General features: G+C 40.5%; 2 protein-coding genes and 2 non-coding genes across 5 annotated transcripts; 3 read left to right on the top strand and 1 right to left on the bottom strand.

Moving 5' to 3' along the window:
- Window positions 1-122: 122 nt before the first annotated feature.
- On the bottom strand, window positions 123-12,602 carry NDUFS1 (NADH:ubiquinone oxidoreductase core subunit S1). Of its 2 annotated transcripts, none has more exons than XM_065840621.2 (19): window positions 12,476-12,602; window positions 11,325-11,392; window positions 10,998-11,089; window positions 9,959-10,066; window positions 8,702-8,778; window positions 8,528-8,609; window positions 8,288-8,418; window positions 7,598-7,783; window positions 7,004-7,138; window positions 6,768-6,882; window positions 5,662-5,807; window positions 4,941-5,069; window positions 3,612-3,741; window positions 2,990-3,150; window positions 2,505-2,659; window positions 1,782-1,957; window positions 1,057-1,191; window positions 787-859; window positions 123-463 (listed from the first exon to the last, which is right to left on the bottom strand). In XM_065840621.2, exons 2-19 carry the CDS (start codon window positions 11,386-11,388, stop codon window positions 372-374), a joined length of 2,187 nt encoding a protein of 728 aa, XP_065696693.1. In that variant the 5' UTR covers window positions 11,389-11,392; window positions 12,476-12,602; the 3' UTR covers window positions 123-371. The 2 variants fall into 2 exon arrangements, with proteins under 2 accessions (XP_065696693.1, XP_065696692.1); XM_065840620.2 differs by lacking the exon at window positions 12,476-12,602 and adding an exon at window positions 12,307-12,465.
- A 260-nt stretch (window positions 12,603-12,862) lies between these two features.
- EEF1B2 (eukaryotic translation elongation factor 1 beta 2) lies at window positions 12,863-16,581 on the top strand. The gene is made up of 6 exons (XM_065840623.2): window positions 12,863-13,018; window positions 13,213-13,335; window positions 14,670-14,793; window positions 15,129-15,195; window positions 15,833-15,958; window positions 16,391-16,581. The coding sequence occupies exons 1-6, from the start codon at window positions 12,939-12,941 to the stop codon at window positions 16,543-16,545; spliced, it is 675 nt and encodes a 224-aa protein (XP_065696695.1). The 5' UTR covers window positions 12,863-12,938; the 3' UTR covers window positions 16,546-16,581.
- Window positions 14,983-15,060, top strand: LOC136103474 (small nucleolar RNA SNORD51). The gene has a single exon (XR_010651615.1). It is a non-coding gene; the product is annotated as a small nucleolar RNA SNORD51 (small nucleolar RNA).
- Window positions 15,497-15,630, top strand: LOC136103475 (small nucleolar RNA SNORA41). The gene has a single exon (XR_010651616.1). It is a non-coding gene; the product is annotated as a small nucleolar RNA SNORA41 (small nucleolar RNA).
- Window positions 16,582-17,709: the final 1,128 nt, after the last annotated feature.

Raw genomic sequence — 17,709 nt, 5'->3', positions numbered from 1 at the left:
ACCTGGATATGCTGGACAGAGGTTACAATCTAGTATTTTTGCCATGTAGACTTGTCTCTGAGTTGCTTACCAAGTTCTTTTCATGCAAGAAATGTGAGCTGTATGAATTACATAGGTAACGGTTGGTTAGTATTATAATTTATTTGTGTACAATCATTATGTACTCCGCCTCTGGGTACAGAACATTGCGTGCTGCATGTTCTCTCAGACACAACAGTCCTATAATATTACAGGACTATTTCAACATAAGAAAATGTGAATGAAGAAAAATACAACAGCCTAGCAAATAGGTTTTGGAAAAAAAATATATCAGTCTCGGCGGTTAACTGCAACAAATAGTTGGATGGAGGTGGCTGCAGTGTGATCAGGCTCTAGCAGCTGGCTGGCTCTTCTACTGCATGAGCGCCTTCCACAACAGCTTTCACACACTTGGCCATTGTCTGGGATGCTCTACTGATTGAATCTGAAACAACAACAACAACAACAGAACAACCCAAATAAACACTTGTCAGTTATCTGTTCGTTTTCAAAATTATACACAGACACAGAGATTTAGCATAGGACTGCATACAAACAGGATAAAGAAAAATGCTTAGTTGAAGATATAGTTCAATAGTCTCTGCTTTATGCAAATTCAAAGGCATTTTACTGGAAAATTTTGTTTCTTCAAAAGACCCAAATCCTACATATCTTAGTGGAAAGCTTTAAATGCCTGTAAGAATCTTACTGTAAAGCCAAGTAAAATGTGTTGCTGATGTCAGAATGGAAAGGCCCTACTACACATACCTGTCATATAAAAGTCTTTTATTGTGAGCTGAGGTGGAACAAGAGGATCAGCAAGAAGCTGTTGCTTCACTAACTGCAACAGGAAAGGAAAAAAAAAAGTCAGCTTTATGACAGGAACTTGTTACCAAAGCATCTGTTTAGTCAATTCTGCATTCAGTGCAGGTCCAAGTATATTTGTAGTACTACATATGAAGAAGGCCCGTGTCTTTAAAAAGCATCAAGCTATATACCAGCACTAAATCATGCCCAGATACTCTGGGCCTAGTTTACCTTTGACAACTCATTTGCCTGGCTGAAGTAGTTAGCCTCTTCCACATCATCGTATCGGACCAGATTAGGAGATACTTCTTCTAAACGCTTCCGTATTTGATCAAGGTTCTCGTAAGGCAAGGTCATACCAGCCAACTAAGAGATTCACAGAAAAAAATGCCATCAAGTCTAGGGATTTAATACATAGTGGTTTAGATTACCAATCCATTAACATACCTAAAAGAAAAATCAGGAAAAACATACACTCCTGAAAACACGGGCAGCTATAATTGACGCAAAGCCACAGTATGCTGCTGGACTTCTGATGCCTACAGTTAAGACTTCCCCGCGTTAAAAACCAAGGCTATCCTGTTTGCTATATAAAGGAAAAAAGACAAGAAGTACTTTTCTCCTTCCACACAGATGTCCCTTGTACTTTCCCTAGCTTACCACTAAATGAGATAAAAGTTGACACAATTATCAATGTATGTTTTTCCCAGTGACTAGTAAGCATGTATTTGACCGTATCTCATGACACCAGATCCTGTCCTCAAAGTTCACGTTGTTTTCTTTGTAAAAAGCAAAAAACTGCATCCTCTGACCCTTTTCCTCTAAAGCACTTCATGAAGAACAGCAGAATTTGCAGACAAGACTTCACCCATGATGCATTCCAGCAGTTTTCTATGTATGAGGACTTAACCTCTCAGTATATTTTTATTAGAAGCTATTTATAACAGCAACAGTACCTCAGAGACAGCTCTAATGATTTTCCAGTCTTCCCTTGCCATCCCAGGTGGCGTTACTGCTACTCTCGTCTGCTGGGCCCGACCCTCAGTGTTCACATACGTGGCCGCCTTCTCTGTATATGCTGCTCCGGGGAGAATAATGTCAGCCATGGGAGCTCCCACATCCCCGTGATGGCCTAAGTACACGGAAAGAAGAAACAACAGGACACAACCGTGTAAGACATAAGTCAGTCCAAATAAAAATAAATGCTTTACTAACACATTACAGAATCCCTGTGTTCCCAAAAAACAGGAGTTTCTAAGGTGCTTTTCTAATACTTTGGAGAGAATGAACAGACTGCAAGCAGTTTTAAATGCTAATTCAGTCTCTATAGTCAGTCGGCTTTGGGGTGGTCCTGGAACCAGGATGCTTAGTGAATTAAAATAAAATCATGTTCTCGTATGACAGACCAGCTGGGAAACGACACTGTTTTGTCTGCCAGGTTTGAAGCTACGCACCAGAAGACCACACTTTATATTCCCTTATTACTCATCAACAGCTTCACATTTTTACCTAGGAAATAGGTAACCAGTATCTCAGTTACGTGTTGGAAGTTCTATTTCTTGGCAGAAAATAAATGCTAGAATTTATCAATCAGATACATTTGTAATAATACGCCACTGTTTAGGCTTTCTCTCCAGATATTAGTTCACAACATTTCTTAATTTACATCTAGTAATTACCTTGATAGATGACAAAACAATCCTTTGGCAAATCCCGACGTGTTATACAACCCGAGTCTGCTCCCAAGAGATACAATACTTTGGGAGGATTTTTCCTAATTGCCTCCACTCCTGGCTTGAAACCCAAATCCAAAGCAGCAACCTGGCTTGCAACCCTGTAGGAACAAAGACATCACGACTTTATTTCAGAATTCTCCCTCTCCCATCTCTCTTTCATATTCTATACCTCTAAATTTAAACTTTAAATTCTATGTTTAAATATAATAGATTAATAAAATCTCACAGAGAGCCTGAAATGTTTGCCAGGTCAAGAAACTCATTTTTATTAGAAAGTTTCTCCTAGTTTGTACTTCTATGTTTTATATTCCCTCCAGGTTCTAACCTGATAAGCTGCTTGTGTGTACATAAAATCTGTATATGTTTTGCGCAGCGTGTGCAGGCCAAGCCTGAATGAAAGTGGCTCCCAAAAAAGCTTTAAAGCAAACCTGTGGAGGATGTTCAGGACTTTCCAATCAGAACCAACACCGCTCTTAGTCCTGGCATTTAGTGCAATGGTGGAAACCGCAGCGTGGATGGCAGCTCCATCGCCGCGCTGGAGAGCTGCGCTACCCACCACCACCATGGGCTTTTTGGCCTGGTTGAGGACCTGTGCAAGTAAAGAACCAACAAATCCACTCTAAGGCTCTGAAGACAATTCTTGGTGCAGATAATGTAATAAAACCTGTAACTTCTAGCATAAGTCTTCCATGCAAAGCTCCAGTTTTGAAATGGTAATTGCTTCATTTAGAGATAAAGCAAAGAGAAACTGCTGTAATTATACACTACCCTGTCAATACAGAACTATACTCTTGATAACCAGACATTTATATGGAAACAGCAGTGCCTGAAACAACCTGTTTTATACGAAGAAATACATCAGGAGTTTCCTGCACTTCAGAGTTTTACATACCTGAATATATTTAACAGTTCACACTGGTACACACTAATCATTACCCCATCAAATAACCCCATATACAACCCGGTACTTCCAATCTATCTCTGTGAAGCATTCGGATTCTTATTCAATACATGTGATATTTAACAGCCACGCTCCTAAGTTGTCTGTACCCTGCAAAACGCATGTTTTCCAGAAGCAATGTCCTCAAGTATCTGTGCGGACTCTCCCAGATGATCGTATGTGTACGTCAAATTCACAGGAGAGCCAACGAGGGCCACTCGCAGGTCATTGTGAAGCCAGCTGAAAAGACAGCAAACATTTTAGAAAAATCAAAGAAATACAGAGTTTTACTAAATAAAAGCCACTAATTGTAAATTTAGCAATCACTTGAAATAGGATGCAAGTTCTTGCAGAGGAATTTAAATGGCATTCATTGCTTTGGTAACATGCAATTTAGCATTATTCTACCTGTTAAGCAAGCTTAAGCTTTTTTTAGAAGGACATTTTCTCTACATACGTCCTGGGACCAGTGCAGCAACATACTATACATGAGAAGTTCATATCAACTCCCTCCTCCCCTCAAACTTTTTCAAGTACAGTGGATAAAAAACCTGCACAAAATGAGGTGCTACAACTTTAAACTATCTTTTCAAGTGTTAGGCAAAGCCAAACCAAACAAAAGACCCCTCACCTACAGCTATTTTTAGGTTTATTTAGCTTACTTAACTCTTGGTTATTTCAGAATGTAAGTTAAAAGTCATTTGTAGGAGAAAATCATTCTGACTTTGACAAGTGCTCACGGTTTTAGAGATCTACTTAGATAAACAGAAAAATACAGCTGGTTAGAAACCTTCCACTTCTGCAGCTTCTCATACCACATACTTATAAAAATGCATAAATCATTCAAAAATTTCATTGCATTTTTCCCTCTCAAAAAGTTAAGACCACTGTTGTTTAACTGATGTCTTTTGGAAGATCCCAGCATTAGGAAGGACAAGGCTGTTATAAACCTCAGTTGTCACTTCTTGTTAAAGTTGAATTAGCTACATTCAGAAGTTTGAAAAAGACACATTACTTGCCAAAGAAAATATTAAACTTGACTGTCTGCTTCTAAAATCAGCAAGTCTGATTTCTTCCAGCAACAATACAAAAAGCAGCAAACGGATGCTGAAAATAATTGTTTAAGGAATATGCTTTAAGAACTTCTACAAGAGAGAAAATTTGAGGTGTCTGTGTAACGTAACAAAGGAACAAATGTCTGTGTATATGAAGTTACACAAAATGTCAGAGCAAGAATGAACAAATCACAGCTATACACTACAGGGAGAAGAGACATCTTCTTTCTACACATTTAACACCATTCCCTTTACTAAAAGGTGAACTAAATCCAGCGCGTCCGTCTGGCTGAATGCTCTCAACCAACTGCCTGCGGCTCCACCTGAGCGCTGGATCAAATCCAGATGGATTTGCGTGTTTATTCACCACCAAGGAACACAAACCTCTTCCGAATTCTGGCATTAAAAAGCGGGGCCTCAAAGCGCGGATTGGTGCCAATCAGAAGCAGGACATCTGCTTCTTCCACTCCAGCAATCTTGGTATTAAGCAGGTAGTTAGAGCGTAAATCTGTGCTGTAACAAAAAGATTTAAGAAGAGGATGAGAATTCAGTAAAGAGAAGGAATGGAGATGCAGTAAAGATTCTAGATGCTCAAAATATTCTTTCATCTCAGGAAGAGGAAGGGAAATAAGAGATTTCTCAATCAGAATTACTAACCCAAATAAAAAGAGCTTTGCTCTTTTGTGATTATCAGACACAGCAAAACATTAAAGGAATTACAATGGGGATATTTCCTACATTTATTTATCTTCAGCCTTGTCTGCTATTACACAGTCTACAAGGTCATAACTGTACCACAGTTTTCACAACACAAATAGACTCAATTATCCAGTTTACAATGGAGTGTAACTGGTTTTCAGTAGCCTCCTGTTAAACTGCAGTAGCCTCAACACAGTAAAGTGTGCAACCCTTGCTGTAGTAGAGACTGTGTAGCCACTCACAATCCATAAATACTCTCTAGAAATGAATATCAAATTCAAACAAAACCTGCTAATGCATCAGCAATCGCTCTCTTTGGTCATTTCAGAATCTCACCATGAGATGATTTGTAGACTGGAAAGTTTAGTAACATACTATTACAGCCAAACTTTGCCTGAACTCTTACCCAGCTCCAGCGGTAGGGAAGACCTCTTCGGTGCAGAGTGTATCGCAGTCTACTCTATTCAGCAAGTCTTTCAGAGCTATCAGCGCTTCTGCATCCACTAGTCCTCCTACAATTGCTGCTACTTCCTTACCTTTGACAGCCTGTAGCTGGAGAAAGAGAAAGCATAAACATCAGCCAAAGAAACCACTGAAATAAATTCCCATTTTGCCCAGGTGAATGTTTGTTACATGAGGATGTGCCCAAGCCAGCAGAGCAACAGTGGTGTCTGACTCCTGCGAGACAGCAACTCCAGCTCCTTCAGAACTCGCGATAAGCAAAGAACAGTTCTCTGTATTCTCTGCAGGTCTCTCGCACTTGAGTTATTGCTCAGATGTGGCAAATTCTCATTCGGTGTGGAGAGGAAGATTGGTAAATGCTCTTATTTTAATGAAGCTACAGTGCAGATAGAATACAAACTGCCGTGACACAAGCTCAGGGAGTAAACTCAGCTCACAGTTACTCTCTGAGAAACAATAGCTTTCATAACAAATCCTGCTGCTGTACCATGGGCAAAAACATCCTTGAGGAAAGTTCAATTACAGTGATTCAATTCTATTTTGTCCCACATCACATTTTTAATCAAAATACAGAACAGTCATGCAGCACTTCATTTGAGCAGCAGAATCAATCACCACACAGAGAAAGCACTGAGGCAGGCACAACTCAGATATAAGTAATACAGAATTAATGGCTTTGATGGCAAAAGTGGTGATAGCCCAGTTTAAATAAGTGTTCAGATACATCAGACTGATTCAGGAAAGTTGCCTTCTCCTAGATTTCTGAAGGAATCATTTAGTTTCCTTTTTAAATAAAAGTAATTTCTCTTCCAATACCCCAAATGAAATAATGATAAGATAAAGTTCCTCAAATGGTCTAATCCACAAAATGGGTAATAATATTCAAAAGAATACATTTAAGTGGAAATACAATGGATTAAAAGTCAAATGCTCCCTTATGACTGTAAAGAAAAAAAGCCCTTTACTATATGACTGTTTTCATATTAATCATTTTAGTACATCAGCTTTAGAAATTAATTGTACGCTGCATATATCAAAAATTGTTCTTACCACACCAGCAACACGAGTTAAGACATCCTCCCATGAGGCATAAACAAAGAGTCCTTTCTCATTTTTGATCATTGGCTGAGTAAGTCTCTGACGCTTCAGACCATCATAAGCAAACCTGAGTGAACATCACTAATATTACTAACGAGCAAAGATAATTGTGTGTACTGTTTTCTAGGACTGAGTTTTCTAACAGCTGGCAAGGACTTAAATTATAGTGTTAAAAACCTCCCACACACCTTGTTTTGTCAGATATCCATTCTTCGTTGATATCTTCATGCAGCCTTGGCAAAATTCTCATCACTTCTCCAGTCCTTGTGCTCACTATGATGTTGCTTCCAAGTGCATCAAGAACATCAATGGATTCTACCTTCCTGTTCAGTACAACAAATTTGCAGTTTTCATTATACAAACAGCAGATTACGTAACAAACAAAACAAAAACAACAACAACAAAGGGATATAGGTTTAGCTTTATATATACACACAAGAGCTGAGTTTCACAAGATATTTTAAATACTATCCTCAACAATTACTGAGTTAATAAATTTGAATCTTCTACTGAGCAATCAGTACAACCTACAAGTCCAAAACATTTTAGAGTAAAAATAAAGGAAGAATAGCCTACAAACAATAACATTCTTCCTTTCCTTGAATGAGCTGTGAGTCAATAACAGAATTTGGTTTAGATACAGCCTCTGGAAACTCTACAACAAAAATGCAGAGAATAAAAATCAGATAAAACCCATGGTATCATAGATGAACATATTCTAAGATAAAGAGTATGACAGAAGCAGAGAAAGCTGCATCTTCAGTATGAGTTGACATACATACCTTGTCTCCCATGGGCGTGCAGTAAAGGCGTATGGCTTGGACGTAAGAGCACCAACTGGGCAGATGTCAATAATATTTCCTGATAACTCAGACATGAACATTTTTTCAACATAAGTACCAACTTGCATGTCATTTCCTCTTCCTGTTGTTCCCAAGTCGTCTACCCCTGCAACCTCGCTAGCAAACCTGGTAGATGCAAGAATGAAGAAAAACAAATCTGAGATGTCCAACAGCAAAACAGCACATTTTTCAACCCTTATCTAATTTTCTGAAGATAAAACATTAGTTTATACACCTGAAAGAAGAAAACAGTTGTTTCAATACATTAGTCAGGACACCTGCAGGGTTCCATTCAGATGTGGCTACAAAAACTAGCTAGATTTAAAACAAAAAACAGCCGTTCAGTGCTCAATGAATTTCACAGTCTGAGTTCAAGCTTACTCCTAACTAACAAGTTCTTTCTAGAGCCAGGCGAGTACATTGTATTCTTTGCCATCTGGCTCAAGTTAGCTGGTATGGAATCTCAGCACGACAGAAGAGCATAAATACAGCTATCAGAGGCTGTCAAGAATAAACAAATCTTGCAGCAGTGGCTGAGGAAATCACTTCACGTTTTAAAATCCACGCTGGCACTAACACCATGGGACTGTGGACTCAGTACTCTCTCCAGTGAAAAATAAAGAACATTACCTGATACATCGCGTGCACTGTATACACCGCGTCATGATTGTTTTGACTAATGGGCCAATGTTCTTATCCTCCACAGCACGTTTTCCCTCTCTAAATCTACTCCTATCACTGCCAAACATCATCGATTGATCCTAGAACAGACAACAGAAAACAGATGTTCCCAGTCTGCTGGAAAGCACAATTTCACCTAAGACAAGAGTATTAATACATAAGTCTACACAATTTAATTGGATGTTGTACCTGTAGATCACATTCTCCACCCTGATCGCAGATAGGACAGTCCAACGGGTGATTTGCCAGCAGGAACTCCATCACACCCTCTCTGTTGTGTTTACAAAATAAAGTTAATATTAACTGCACATCATCTAAAAGATAGTGCAACTAATTGACTACGGGAGGCTCAAAGAAAGGTACCTTGCTTTCCTGGACTTCTCAGAGTTTGTCAGTATGTTCCAGCCTTTCATAACCGGCATGGCACAAGCAGCAACTGGCTGCATTCATCAGATAAAGCAAGCATGAACACAACAAATTCTTTTCAACACGGGCACAAACCCCAATCCCTCCATCCCCCCAAATTCTTACATAGGCATCTGTTATTAATTTAACATGTTGTAGAAATAAAAAGGTATCTGCAATAAAATAAAAAAAAAAAAAACAGAAGGAAATCTAACCAATAAAGTCATTAGAGGGCATGTTTCTTAATAATCTGCTATATAAAAAGGTTACATTAGTTATGATTTATTTATTTTCAAAGCTGAAAATTTTACACTTTTGGGTTCCCATTCAAGTGCTTAGAGCAAGAAGAAAGTCAATTATAACAGGCATAAAGGCAAATCAAACAGATTCAGCAGAGATCTGCAAAACCTCTAGAACTGAAGTTCATTGTATGCATCATTTATGAGACATTTATTTGGTCGATGCCTATACAAAGAGTCTTGGAATAAAATTATTCACAAGATTACTCCAAAATTAACAAAAACTCCTGCTCAGAAAATGAATCCCTTCTATTTTCAATCACATCATGAGACAGATGATCATGACTTTCACCTTTTGGGATAACCCAACGTTTCGAGAGTCGCAAAGCTCAAACTATGGAATTTGAGTTGAGGTGAGCTAGAGAGTTTTATACATGAATCTAAAGGTGAAATCCAAGACTGAGCTCCAAATGAATGTCTCAACTAACCGCATAGATTTCTTAATACTGCTGAAGACAGCATTCAGTCCGGGAGTCAACTACTATTTTACAACAGACATCAATGGTACATAATGCATTAAAGCATAAACTAAGAAATAACAACAATCTCTCTTAGCTAGAGCAAACCTGCAGACACTAATCGTACAGCTGAATTCATACATTATCTGAAGTTTACTGTTTGTGTAACATCAGCTGAAAGTGTCTGATTGAAGCCTGAACTACAGAACATGAAAAAGTGAAAAAGCAAAGCTATCAAATGCTCACTCCAGGACCAAGATAATCCATAAGATACTGAGAAGTGACTTTGATCCATAAGCAATCACTGTGGTCCAACAGGGAGAAGGGAAAAAACAACTTTGAGCAGCTGAATGACACCACTTTGTGAGGTAATGATAGCACAAACAATTAATTACAAGATTTAAAGTAGGCCCTAAGCACAGTGGAAAACTGCAATTCCTATGAAACACATACAATACCTTAGGAGCCTTCTCTATTTCCACAAGGCACATCCTACAGTTTCCAGCAACAGAGAGACGATCATGGTAACAAAACCGAGGTATCTGAACTCCAGCCTTTTCACAAGCCTAGGAAGAATCAGAAACAAGGGAAAATTCAATTTTAGTTAGACCTTTCAGTTCCACCTCATAAAACAATATTCAGCTTTGCAAAGAATCACACTGTTAGTGCTCAGGAATACAGCGCATTCGACCTTTTATCTTAAGAAATGACCATAAATAAAAAATATATTTTTTCCAAAATTTGTAACTGATCGAAGAAACAAAACTGATCTTCCATTCTTTCCTACAAGAATATAAAAATTTTCTCTACTAGATAGAACACTAACAATACAAATAGCTTTTTAAAGAACGCATGCTCTCTTTGAAGTGCATAAAAGGAAGATTTGAAAACTTGTATCCAAAGAATGAGGGATATATTTTGAACTAAACCCTATGTACTTTAATGTTCTAACTCACTATACCATGTCCCCATTTAATGGCTTCTTAAAAAAAAGACTGGAATAAGATCTACTTGAAATTTTGGCCTGAAAAGCAACAATGCTGAGTATGGGCTGGGAGATCCAGCTTCCATTTCTTCCCACATCAAGAAGAATAAAAGCAGCAAAGGATCCGCATTCTGAATAATAAAAACTAATAATCAAGGAGACAATCTCTCATTTAGCTGAGACGCCACTTTAATAAGAGACAAAATTAACAGGTTCTGAAAGACTAACAGGTCACATAGAGTTCAGAGCTAGAATTCCAAACAGAATTTATCAAAGTTGGGATTCATCCCACATGTATCTTCTTTTAGGCAATACATGGCAGATGCTTCTTTTTCAAACACTGAACTCCCCAAAGGATTTCTGCCACGTGACACTGCATTACAGACAGTGAAAACACCCCTAAAGAACTGCAAGGAACAATGCAAAGGTTTGGGGTTTTTTTCTATGTAGAACATGCTGCCAAGAAGCAAGATGGGGAGTGCAAGAAAAATTCCATATGCTACTCCCCACACCTGAAGTACTGTGGTTCCTGGGTCCACCAACACAGGATGGCCATCCACAAACACCTCTATTTGGTTGCTGGCTGCTGTTGCAGTTGTACGTCCTGAGAGACACGGAAAAAGAACACAAAAACTTTCAGTTACGCCAGACGCAAACCATCAGACCCCACGCTCCTTATCGTACAGTTATACAGCACTGATACAATTCCAGTTCCATAAACAGGGTATTATACAATTCCAGAGCAGCAAATTCAGCACTCATACATGCCCTACAATAAGTCAATTACACATAGGTGGATTTTATCATCATATAAACAAGTATAAAATAGAGACACTCACCACAGACTCTGGAGGCCTGGGTGACCCCAGCTAAGGCCCTGCGGACAGTGGGCAGTCGCAGCATCGTGCTTTGGTGAGAGAGAAAACAGCACCGAGGTATTATCAGTTTGCTGACAGGTTTTAAACAGGCAGAATAAAAACCTCTATACTGAAACAAAGAAATAAACTTAACAGCGGAGTCAATTATACTGTTAAGCAGCATTCTTTATTCTATCAGTGCTGGGGAACACTGGGGATCATCCTCCATAAGTGCTCCAAAGTCTGGATGCTCTTGCGTTGCTTATTCTCACATAATTATTACAGATGCATTATAATTTTTGAAAATTTTGACACACATCTGTGCTAAGGAATAATTGATGTTAGTTGTAATTGTTTTGTTTCTTACTTACAATACGTCTATTAATTATTAGTTAAATATAAGCTAAGCACTCTGCCTTTAAACAATGTATTGCTTAAATATTCTCTCTCCCTCTTGTCATGCAGAAGGATCTAAAACTTGAAAAACATCCCCTCGTTTTGCAGGTGGTCAGAAAGCATTGATCTCTTGTCAATTAGTTAATGATGGGTACGTCTTTTAAAACTTAATCACAGTATACATTAATTCCGCAGCTTCTCTTCAATACCAGTTGCAAAAAGGCATGCGTGCGGAGAAATAAGAAGCCACTTGATATGTTTCTCTTTTTATAACTACCCACAATTGATATAAACACACGTCACCTTACAAGCAACACAGTGAAGGTTACCGTGACAAACAGCTCAGCCCAGCACAACCCACTAACCCACCGATCCCGGGCGGCAGCTCCACCACAACCGGGCCGTGTTTACCAGCGCCCGCAGAGGCACCGGGGCCGAGGGCACGGCCGGCGGGGGGGGTCACCTTGGAGGCGCCGCCGAGCAGCCCCCGGCCCGCCGCACAGCGTGTCAAGGGCACCGGGAGATCCCCGCGCTGCGGATGCGCCCCCGCCGTTACTTGCCGCCTCACCTCGGCCTTCCCCGCCGCTGCCCGGGCTGTGCTCCGCCTCGGCCTCTGTGGCGGCGGCCCCGGTGCTTTCCGCCGCTGCGCGGAGCCCCCTTCGGCAATCTCCGGAAGGGCAGCCGCAGCGACCTGTGTCGCTTTCTGACGTGCGCGTTCGGCAATCTTCGGGACTTACCGCTTCGGGGATTTCCGTCAGCTTATCGGCGAACGATGGAACTCGGCAATTTCCGCCGTTCTAGCAGCGCCCTCTCGGCCACCGTCACACACGCCACGATCGGCAATTTCCGTCTTATTCCGCTTCTTTCGTTGTCCAATTCCGACGACTTCCGCTGGTGCTGGCGGGGCGGGGCGGGGACAATGCAAGAAATGTTCCCGTACCCTTGTGATACTGACAAGCTCCTTGGGCTTTATCACTAACTTCACGTTTAGTACTCCGATCCTTCTCCGCACCTCTGATGTCCTGTCCGATGCACGCCGTATACCAGAGCAGCCAACCCGTGGGGAACTACTTCACGGCTCATTCTTGCGGAGGGATAAGTGTGCGTGCGCAACCGCGGAGGGATTCAGTGCTATATAAAGGCGGCGCAGTGGGTAGTGGGCCTCTTTGCGCGGCGGCGGGGCCTTGTGTGTGAGTCGTCATGGGCTTCGGAGACCTTAAGTCCGCCGCTGGCCTCCGGGTCCTCAATGATTTCCTGGCTGACAGAAGCTATATCGAGGGGTGAGAGGCGGCTGGGGGAGTGCTGGGCCTTGGGGGAGGCGCGCCGAGCCCGGCCAGGCCGCGGTGAGGCCCACAGGCCTGACGGGACCGGGCCTGGGGGCCCTTCACAGGAATGTTTCGCTCCTCGGTAGCCGCTGCTTCGCCTTCCTGTGTGCCCCGAGGAACTGGGGTTAATTTCGGGTTATTCTCCGCAGGTACGTCCCTTCTCAGGCTGATATCGCAGTCTTCGAAGCGATCGCCACCCCACCTCCTGCAGACTTGTGTCATGCTCTTCGGTGGTACAATCATATTAAGTCGTACGAAAAGCAAAAGGCAAGGTATGGCTGAACTGTAAATTTGGAGTAAATGTGCTGACTATGAAGGGTTGCTTTGTTTGGTTTTTTTTTAATTTAATTTGAACAGAAGAGTGTTTTTCAGTGGCACCACGTGGCATCTTGTGTTGCCATTGGAACAGGAGCTGCTCTAGAAGCAGAGCCAACTTCTGTCGGCACATTACCCTTCACATAGAATTTAGGCAACCAGATTGTGTCCCTGTCCAGTTGTTGACGTTTCTGCTGAAGCTCATAAGGCTTGAGTTTTGTTGCTACCATTTACACAGATAAATACGGTGAAAGCTGGAAGTTACTTGCCAGTAAACTGCATAAAGGCAACACCAAAATGGTTTAGAAAGTACTATAGGAATCTTTAATATAATTACACAGTATATAGATGATAACTAAGGAGAATAGTTCATTCAGGTTTTTAGTCCTGGAAAATTAAACCATTAGTTGCAATGCAGAAACATAAAGAAGAGGAAATATGAAAGCAAATGTTATCTTTTTTTCTTTTTTAGTGATTTTAGTGTTCATGAAAGGTGCTGTATTGACATCCATGGAGACTGCAGGCCTCTCTAAAAAGGTACAGCATAGGTAGTGTCAGTATCACTACACTGCCTCCTCTGTGTGCCTCAGTCCTGTTTGGAGGGAGTTCTTAGACTGGTGACTGAGCCACCCAACTTTATGTTTACAAAACTCTTAATATTAAAAGGGACCGAGATCTTAAATTTGCTTCACCAAGTCCACTCTGTGGAAACTGCTTTTAGTTCCTGCAAAGGAAAGTTGATTTTATTACTCTTCTAATGGCAGTTCACAGGAAAAACAGAACAATGAGTTAATTCTAAAACCACAGAATTATATGAGAGGATTAGTTCTGGGGGTTCTGGTCCTTCCTGTGCTGTTGAGAGCTGAGAGGAGCATTCACTGACACTTCCAAAGAGTTACTTTGCAACAACATGTTTTCTGTCAGTGTCAGTTTTTAAACAAATGAAAACATTTTTAGGGAAGCATGAAAAAGAAGTTGATAACTTCCTACACAGAATATAGTGCAGATAAATTATTCCCATAGAAAGCTTTTTCTAACTATATACTTAGGTGGAGCAGCAGTGTTGGGCAGGATCATGTCAGTTTAGAGGAGCAATGTTTGAATAGGGGAGTAATCTCAATTAGCGTATTGTCAGGAGCACTGAAGATTTTACTTGGGGAGGTTTTGTTTTCAAGTACCAGAATTAGTGATTTTTTTTTTTGAACACAGCATTGTTATTATTAATGCACTTCTGGGTTGACTGACAAATTGGCATTTGGATAGGTTCATAATACCTGCTGTTTCCTTTCAGCTTGCCAGGAGTAAAGAAGGCTTTGGGGAAATATGGCCCTGCTGATGTTGAGGACACAACAGGTGCAGCCACAGATAGCAAAGATGATGATGACATTGATCTTTTTGGATCCGATGATGAGGAGGTACTTGTGACTGCTTTGTACTATTTTTGTGGGTTTTAGAAATACCCAGGTATGAAAATTTGCCTTAACTAGTTTAAGCTACTTAAATTTGTAACCTTAAAACCAAATCCTGCTTGGAATTCTCAAATTCAGCTGTTTTCTCAGGGTTAGAAAGAAATGTGTTGCAGTGGGCTAAACTGTCTACTTTGACTGGTTACATGATGAGTAAAACAAAAAATCACCATCTTTCGGCTGACGGTTGTGATGATTTGTTTTTTCCTGAGCCAGTCACTTCTGTAACTGTTGAAAGATGCGGGCTTTTGGTGCTTTCCTGTGATCTTGGATTTCTCTTTCAGGAAAGTGAAGAAGCAAAGAAACTGAGGGAAGAGCGTCTGGCCCAATATGAATCAAAGAAGTCCAAAAGTATGTCTACTAACAACTTTTAAGCTTAGCTTAATTTTCTTGTGTTTGAACAAGATGGGTAGAAAACACCAATGAACTGTAGTAGATTAACTTGACTGGAATGAGACCAAAGTAATGAGCTTCACTTGAATTATCTGTGAGCTTGGCTTTTCCCATAGTGAATGGGAACTTTTAACATAGTTTTTGTCCTGCTTAATACACTCTTGTTTGACTTACCTGAAGGCTGAGCTTTGTGTATAAATGGAGAAAACACCAGGATTTTCTTTGAACGTTTAGAGAAGAAGCTGCAATAGGCAAGTCCCTCCACAGCTACTGGTCTGGAACTGTTGAGAACTGTAACAGTTGCAGTATTCCCTCTGTGGAAAAGAAACTGTTACACAGCATTAAGCTCCTTCTCAGATCCTCTGAGCAGGACTTACTATGTAACAAACAATCTTAGCTTCTTTAGCTGTGTTTTCTTCTGAGATTTATTTTTCAAGAACATATGTGTCTGCATCTTGAACATTAGGGAGGCCTGTCACAGCTATGTGAGGAGGTTCTTGATTAAATTGGAAAAGTTTTTGTAAAGGTAGTTGGCAAGTATATTGATGAGTTTTTGAAAATTTCCCAGCTTTTAATGGTGATTTTCTTCCCCCAGAACCAGCTGTTGTTGCAAAATCATCGCTCCTGCTTGATGTGAAGCCTTGGGATGATGAGACAGACATGGCCAAGCTAGAGGAGTGTGTTCGCAGCATTCAAGCAGATGGCTTGGTCTGGGGATCCTGTAAGTAGAAAAGCAGGCAGAGCGGAGATAGTGCAGTCCCTTAATGCATTAATAAGACCTTGTGGTCACTGCTGATCTGAAAATGTGGGTATTAAAAAATACAGTACTTCAGTATCTTGAAATAGTCAAAGAGGTGTATTGGTGCAGTGGCCAGGTTAAGATTCAGATACAGATTTTAAGGGCTTTAAGACTTTATCGTGCACCCACATCACTGAGGGGGACCACAAAAACAAACCCTTTCTGACCACCTTGTAGTGAATGCTGTGGTTTTGATTTGGCAGTCTATAATGTGGAATAAATTATGGTTTTTATGTATTCCTGCAGACTGCTTCGGTCAGTTCAATCTTATATTTGCATTTTGAAGAGATTCTACCAATCAAGGAGTACTAAATGGCTTTTTTCTCTTTTTTCTTTTTTTTTTTTTTTTTGCAGCCAAGCTAGTACCAGTTGGCTATGGTATCAAAAAGCTTCAGATCCAGTGTGTTGTTGAAGATGATAAAGTTGGAACAGATATGCTGGAAGAGAGAATAACAGCTTTTGAAGATTATGTACAATCAATGGATGTAGCTGCTTTCAATAAGATTTAAGTCTTGATATATCTAGAATAAATGTAATTGCAAAAATTGGGCTGTGTCTGTGGTTAATTCAAAATCTGGGTAAGGTAGAAGATAAAACTGAATTTCAGGGTTGCTCCAACACCCCACTGTAGCACCCAAGAGCTTGACCAGAGGAAACTTGCTGTCAATCCAGATTTAACATTTACCTGGCTTTAAAAATCTGAAATGCTCTACTCCATTTTGGGGGAAGCTGCATTTTTGGAAATTGCTGTTAATTCCTCTGGAAGAAGGTATGGCTTTAAGGGAAAAGTACAGAGCTCAGGCGAAGTGCAAGTAACTTTTTAGCAGTTAAACAGGATGCTTTCCTTTTGTTTAGTAAGGGTGGTGACTAACCAAATATACTGTGGCTTTTGTTGAAAGCTAAAACTTGGCTGTTCTGAGGGAGTGTAGGTGAAGTTAGAAGCAGCTGCAAGACACTAAAGATGACAAAGTGTGTAATGTAATTTTGCATTTTTTCCAGGACTTCCTAACTAGTAAAGTAAATCATGGTGTTGATTAAAAACTCTGGCTTTCACATCCCAAGGACCCTGCCAGGTGCTACGAGCCCAGATGCAACCAGGGGGCAGCAGGGACCTGCAAGAGCTCCAAGGCATCTGCTGTCCTGCCCCTGGCTTGGGGGTGCAGGGAACACACTCTGCAGCTCATGCAGGTGGAAAATTTACTTGAAGCATGCTCCAGGCTAAAAGAACAAAATAACAGGTGTTCAGTTAATATGCAAAGTAGCAGAATTAACAGCAGTTTGAGCTGGTTACTTGGCTTGAAGTTGGTTTCTAGATTGATTTTTGACTTTTTTTAAAGAACCTATTGGAACTGAATTTTTTTCCAACAACTATCTGTAGGAATGATACAAATTTTAAAGCTGTCAAAGTTGCCAAGCTGCTAGACAAATTCACACTTCTAGGATTTTTCTTGGACTGAGATACATAATTTATTGTGATTGTGAAGTGGAAGCCTTTTAAATGCCATCTTGGTCCCTCTGAGATGAAGATGCTCAGTGCCAAAGCCTGACAGCAGCAGCTAGAATGATGATTTTTTTTTGTCCTTTTTTCATAAAGCATCTATGTGTGGTTACCTGGCACAGCAGGCCCTCTTATTTAAAGATCTGCCAATTTCAGATTATGCCAGAGCTTTATT

The sequence above is a fragment of the Patagioenas fasciata genome, chromosome 7 (assembly GCF_037038585.1).
Source record: "Patagioenas fasciata isolate bPatFas1 chromosome 7, bPatFas1.hap1, whole genome shotgun sequence".
Lineage (NCBI taxonomy): Eukaryota > Metazoa > Chordata > Aves > Columbiformes > Columbidae > Patagioenas > Patagioenas fasciata.
Note: the sequence above shows the minus strand (reverse complement) of the source record. Positions and strands in the feature narration are given on the sequence as shown.

Excerpts from the sequence above, each read along its gene's own strand:
- NDUFS1 (XM_065840621.2), bottom strand. The coding sequence starts at position 11,388 with ATGCTGCGACTGCCCACTGTCCGCAGGGCCTTAGCTGGGGTCACCCAG. Across the intron at positions 11,090-11,324 it reads CCAGGCCTCCAGAGTCTGTG|GACGTACAACTGCAACAGCA; the intron begins GTGAGTGTCTCT and ends CGTGTCTCTCAG. Across the intron at positions 8,419-8,527 it reads GTGGAGAATGTGATCTACAG|GATCAATCGATGATGTTTGG; the intron begins GTACAACATCCA and ends TGTCTGTTCTAG.
- EEF1B2 (XM_065840623.2), top strand. The coding sequence starts at position 12,939 with ATGGGCTTCGGAGACCTTAAGTCCGCCGCTGGCCTCCGGGTCCTCAAT. Across the intron at positions 13,019-13,212 it reads GACAGAAGCTATATCGAGGG|GTACGTCCCTTCTCAGGCTG; the intron begins GTGAGAGGCGGC and ends TATTCTCCGCAG. Across the intron at positions 15,959-16,390 it reads TGGCTTGGTCTGGGGATCCT|CCAAGCTAGTACCAGTTGGC; the intron begins GTAAGTAGAAAA and ends TTTTTTTTGCAG.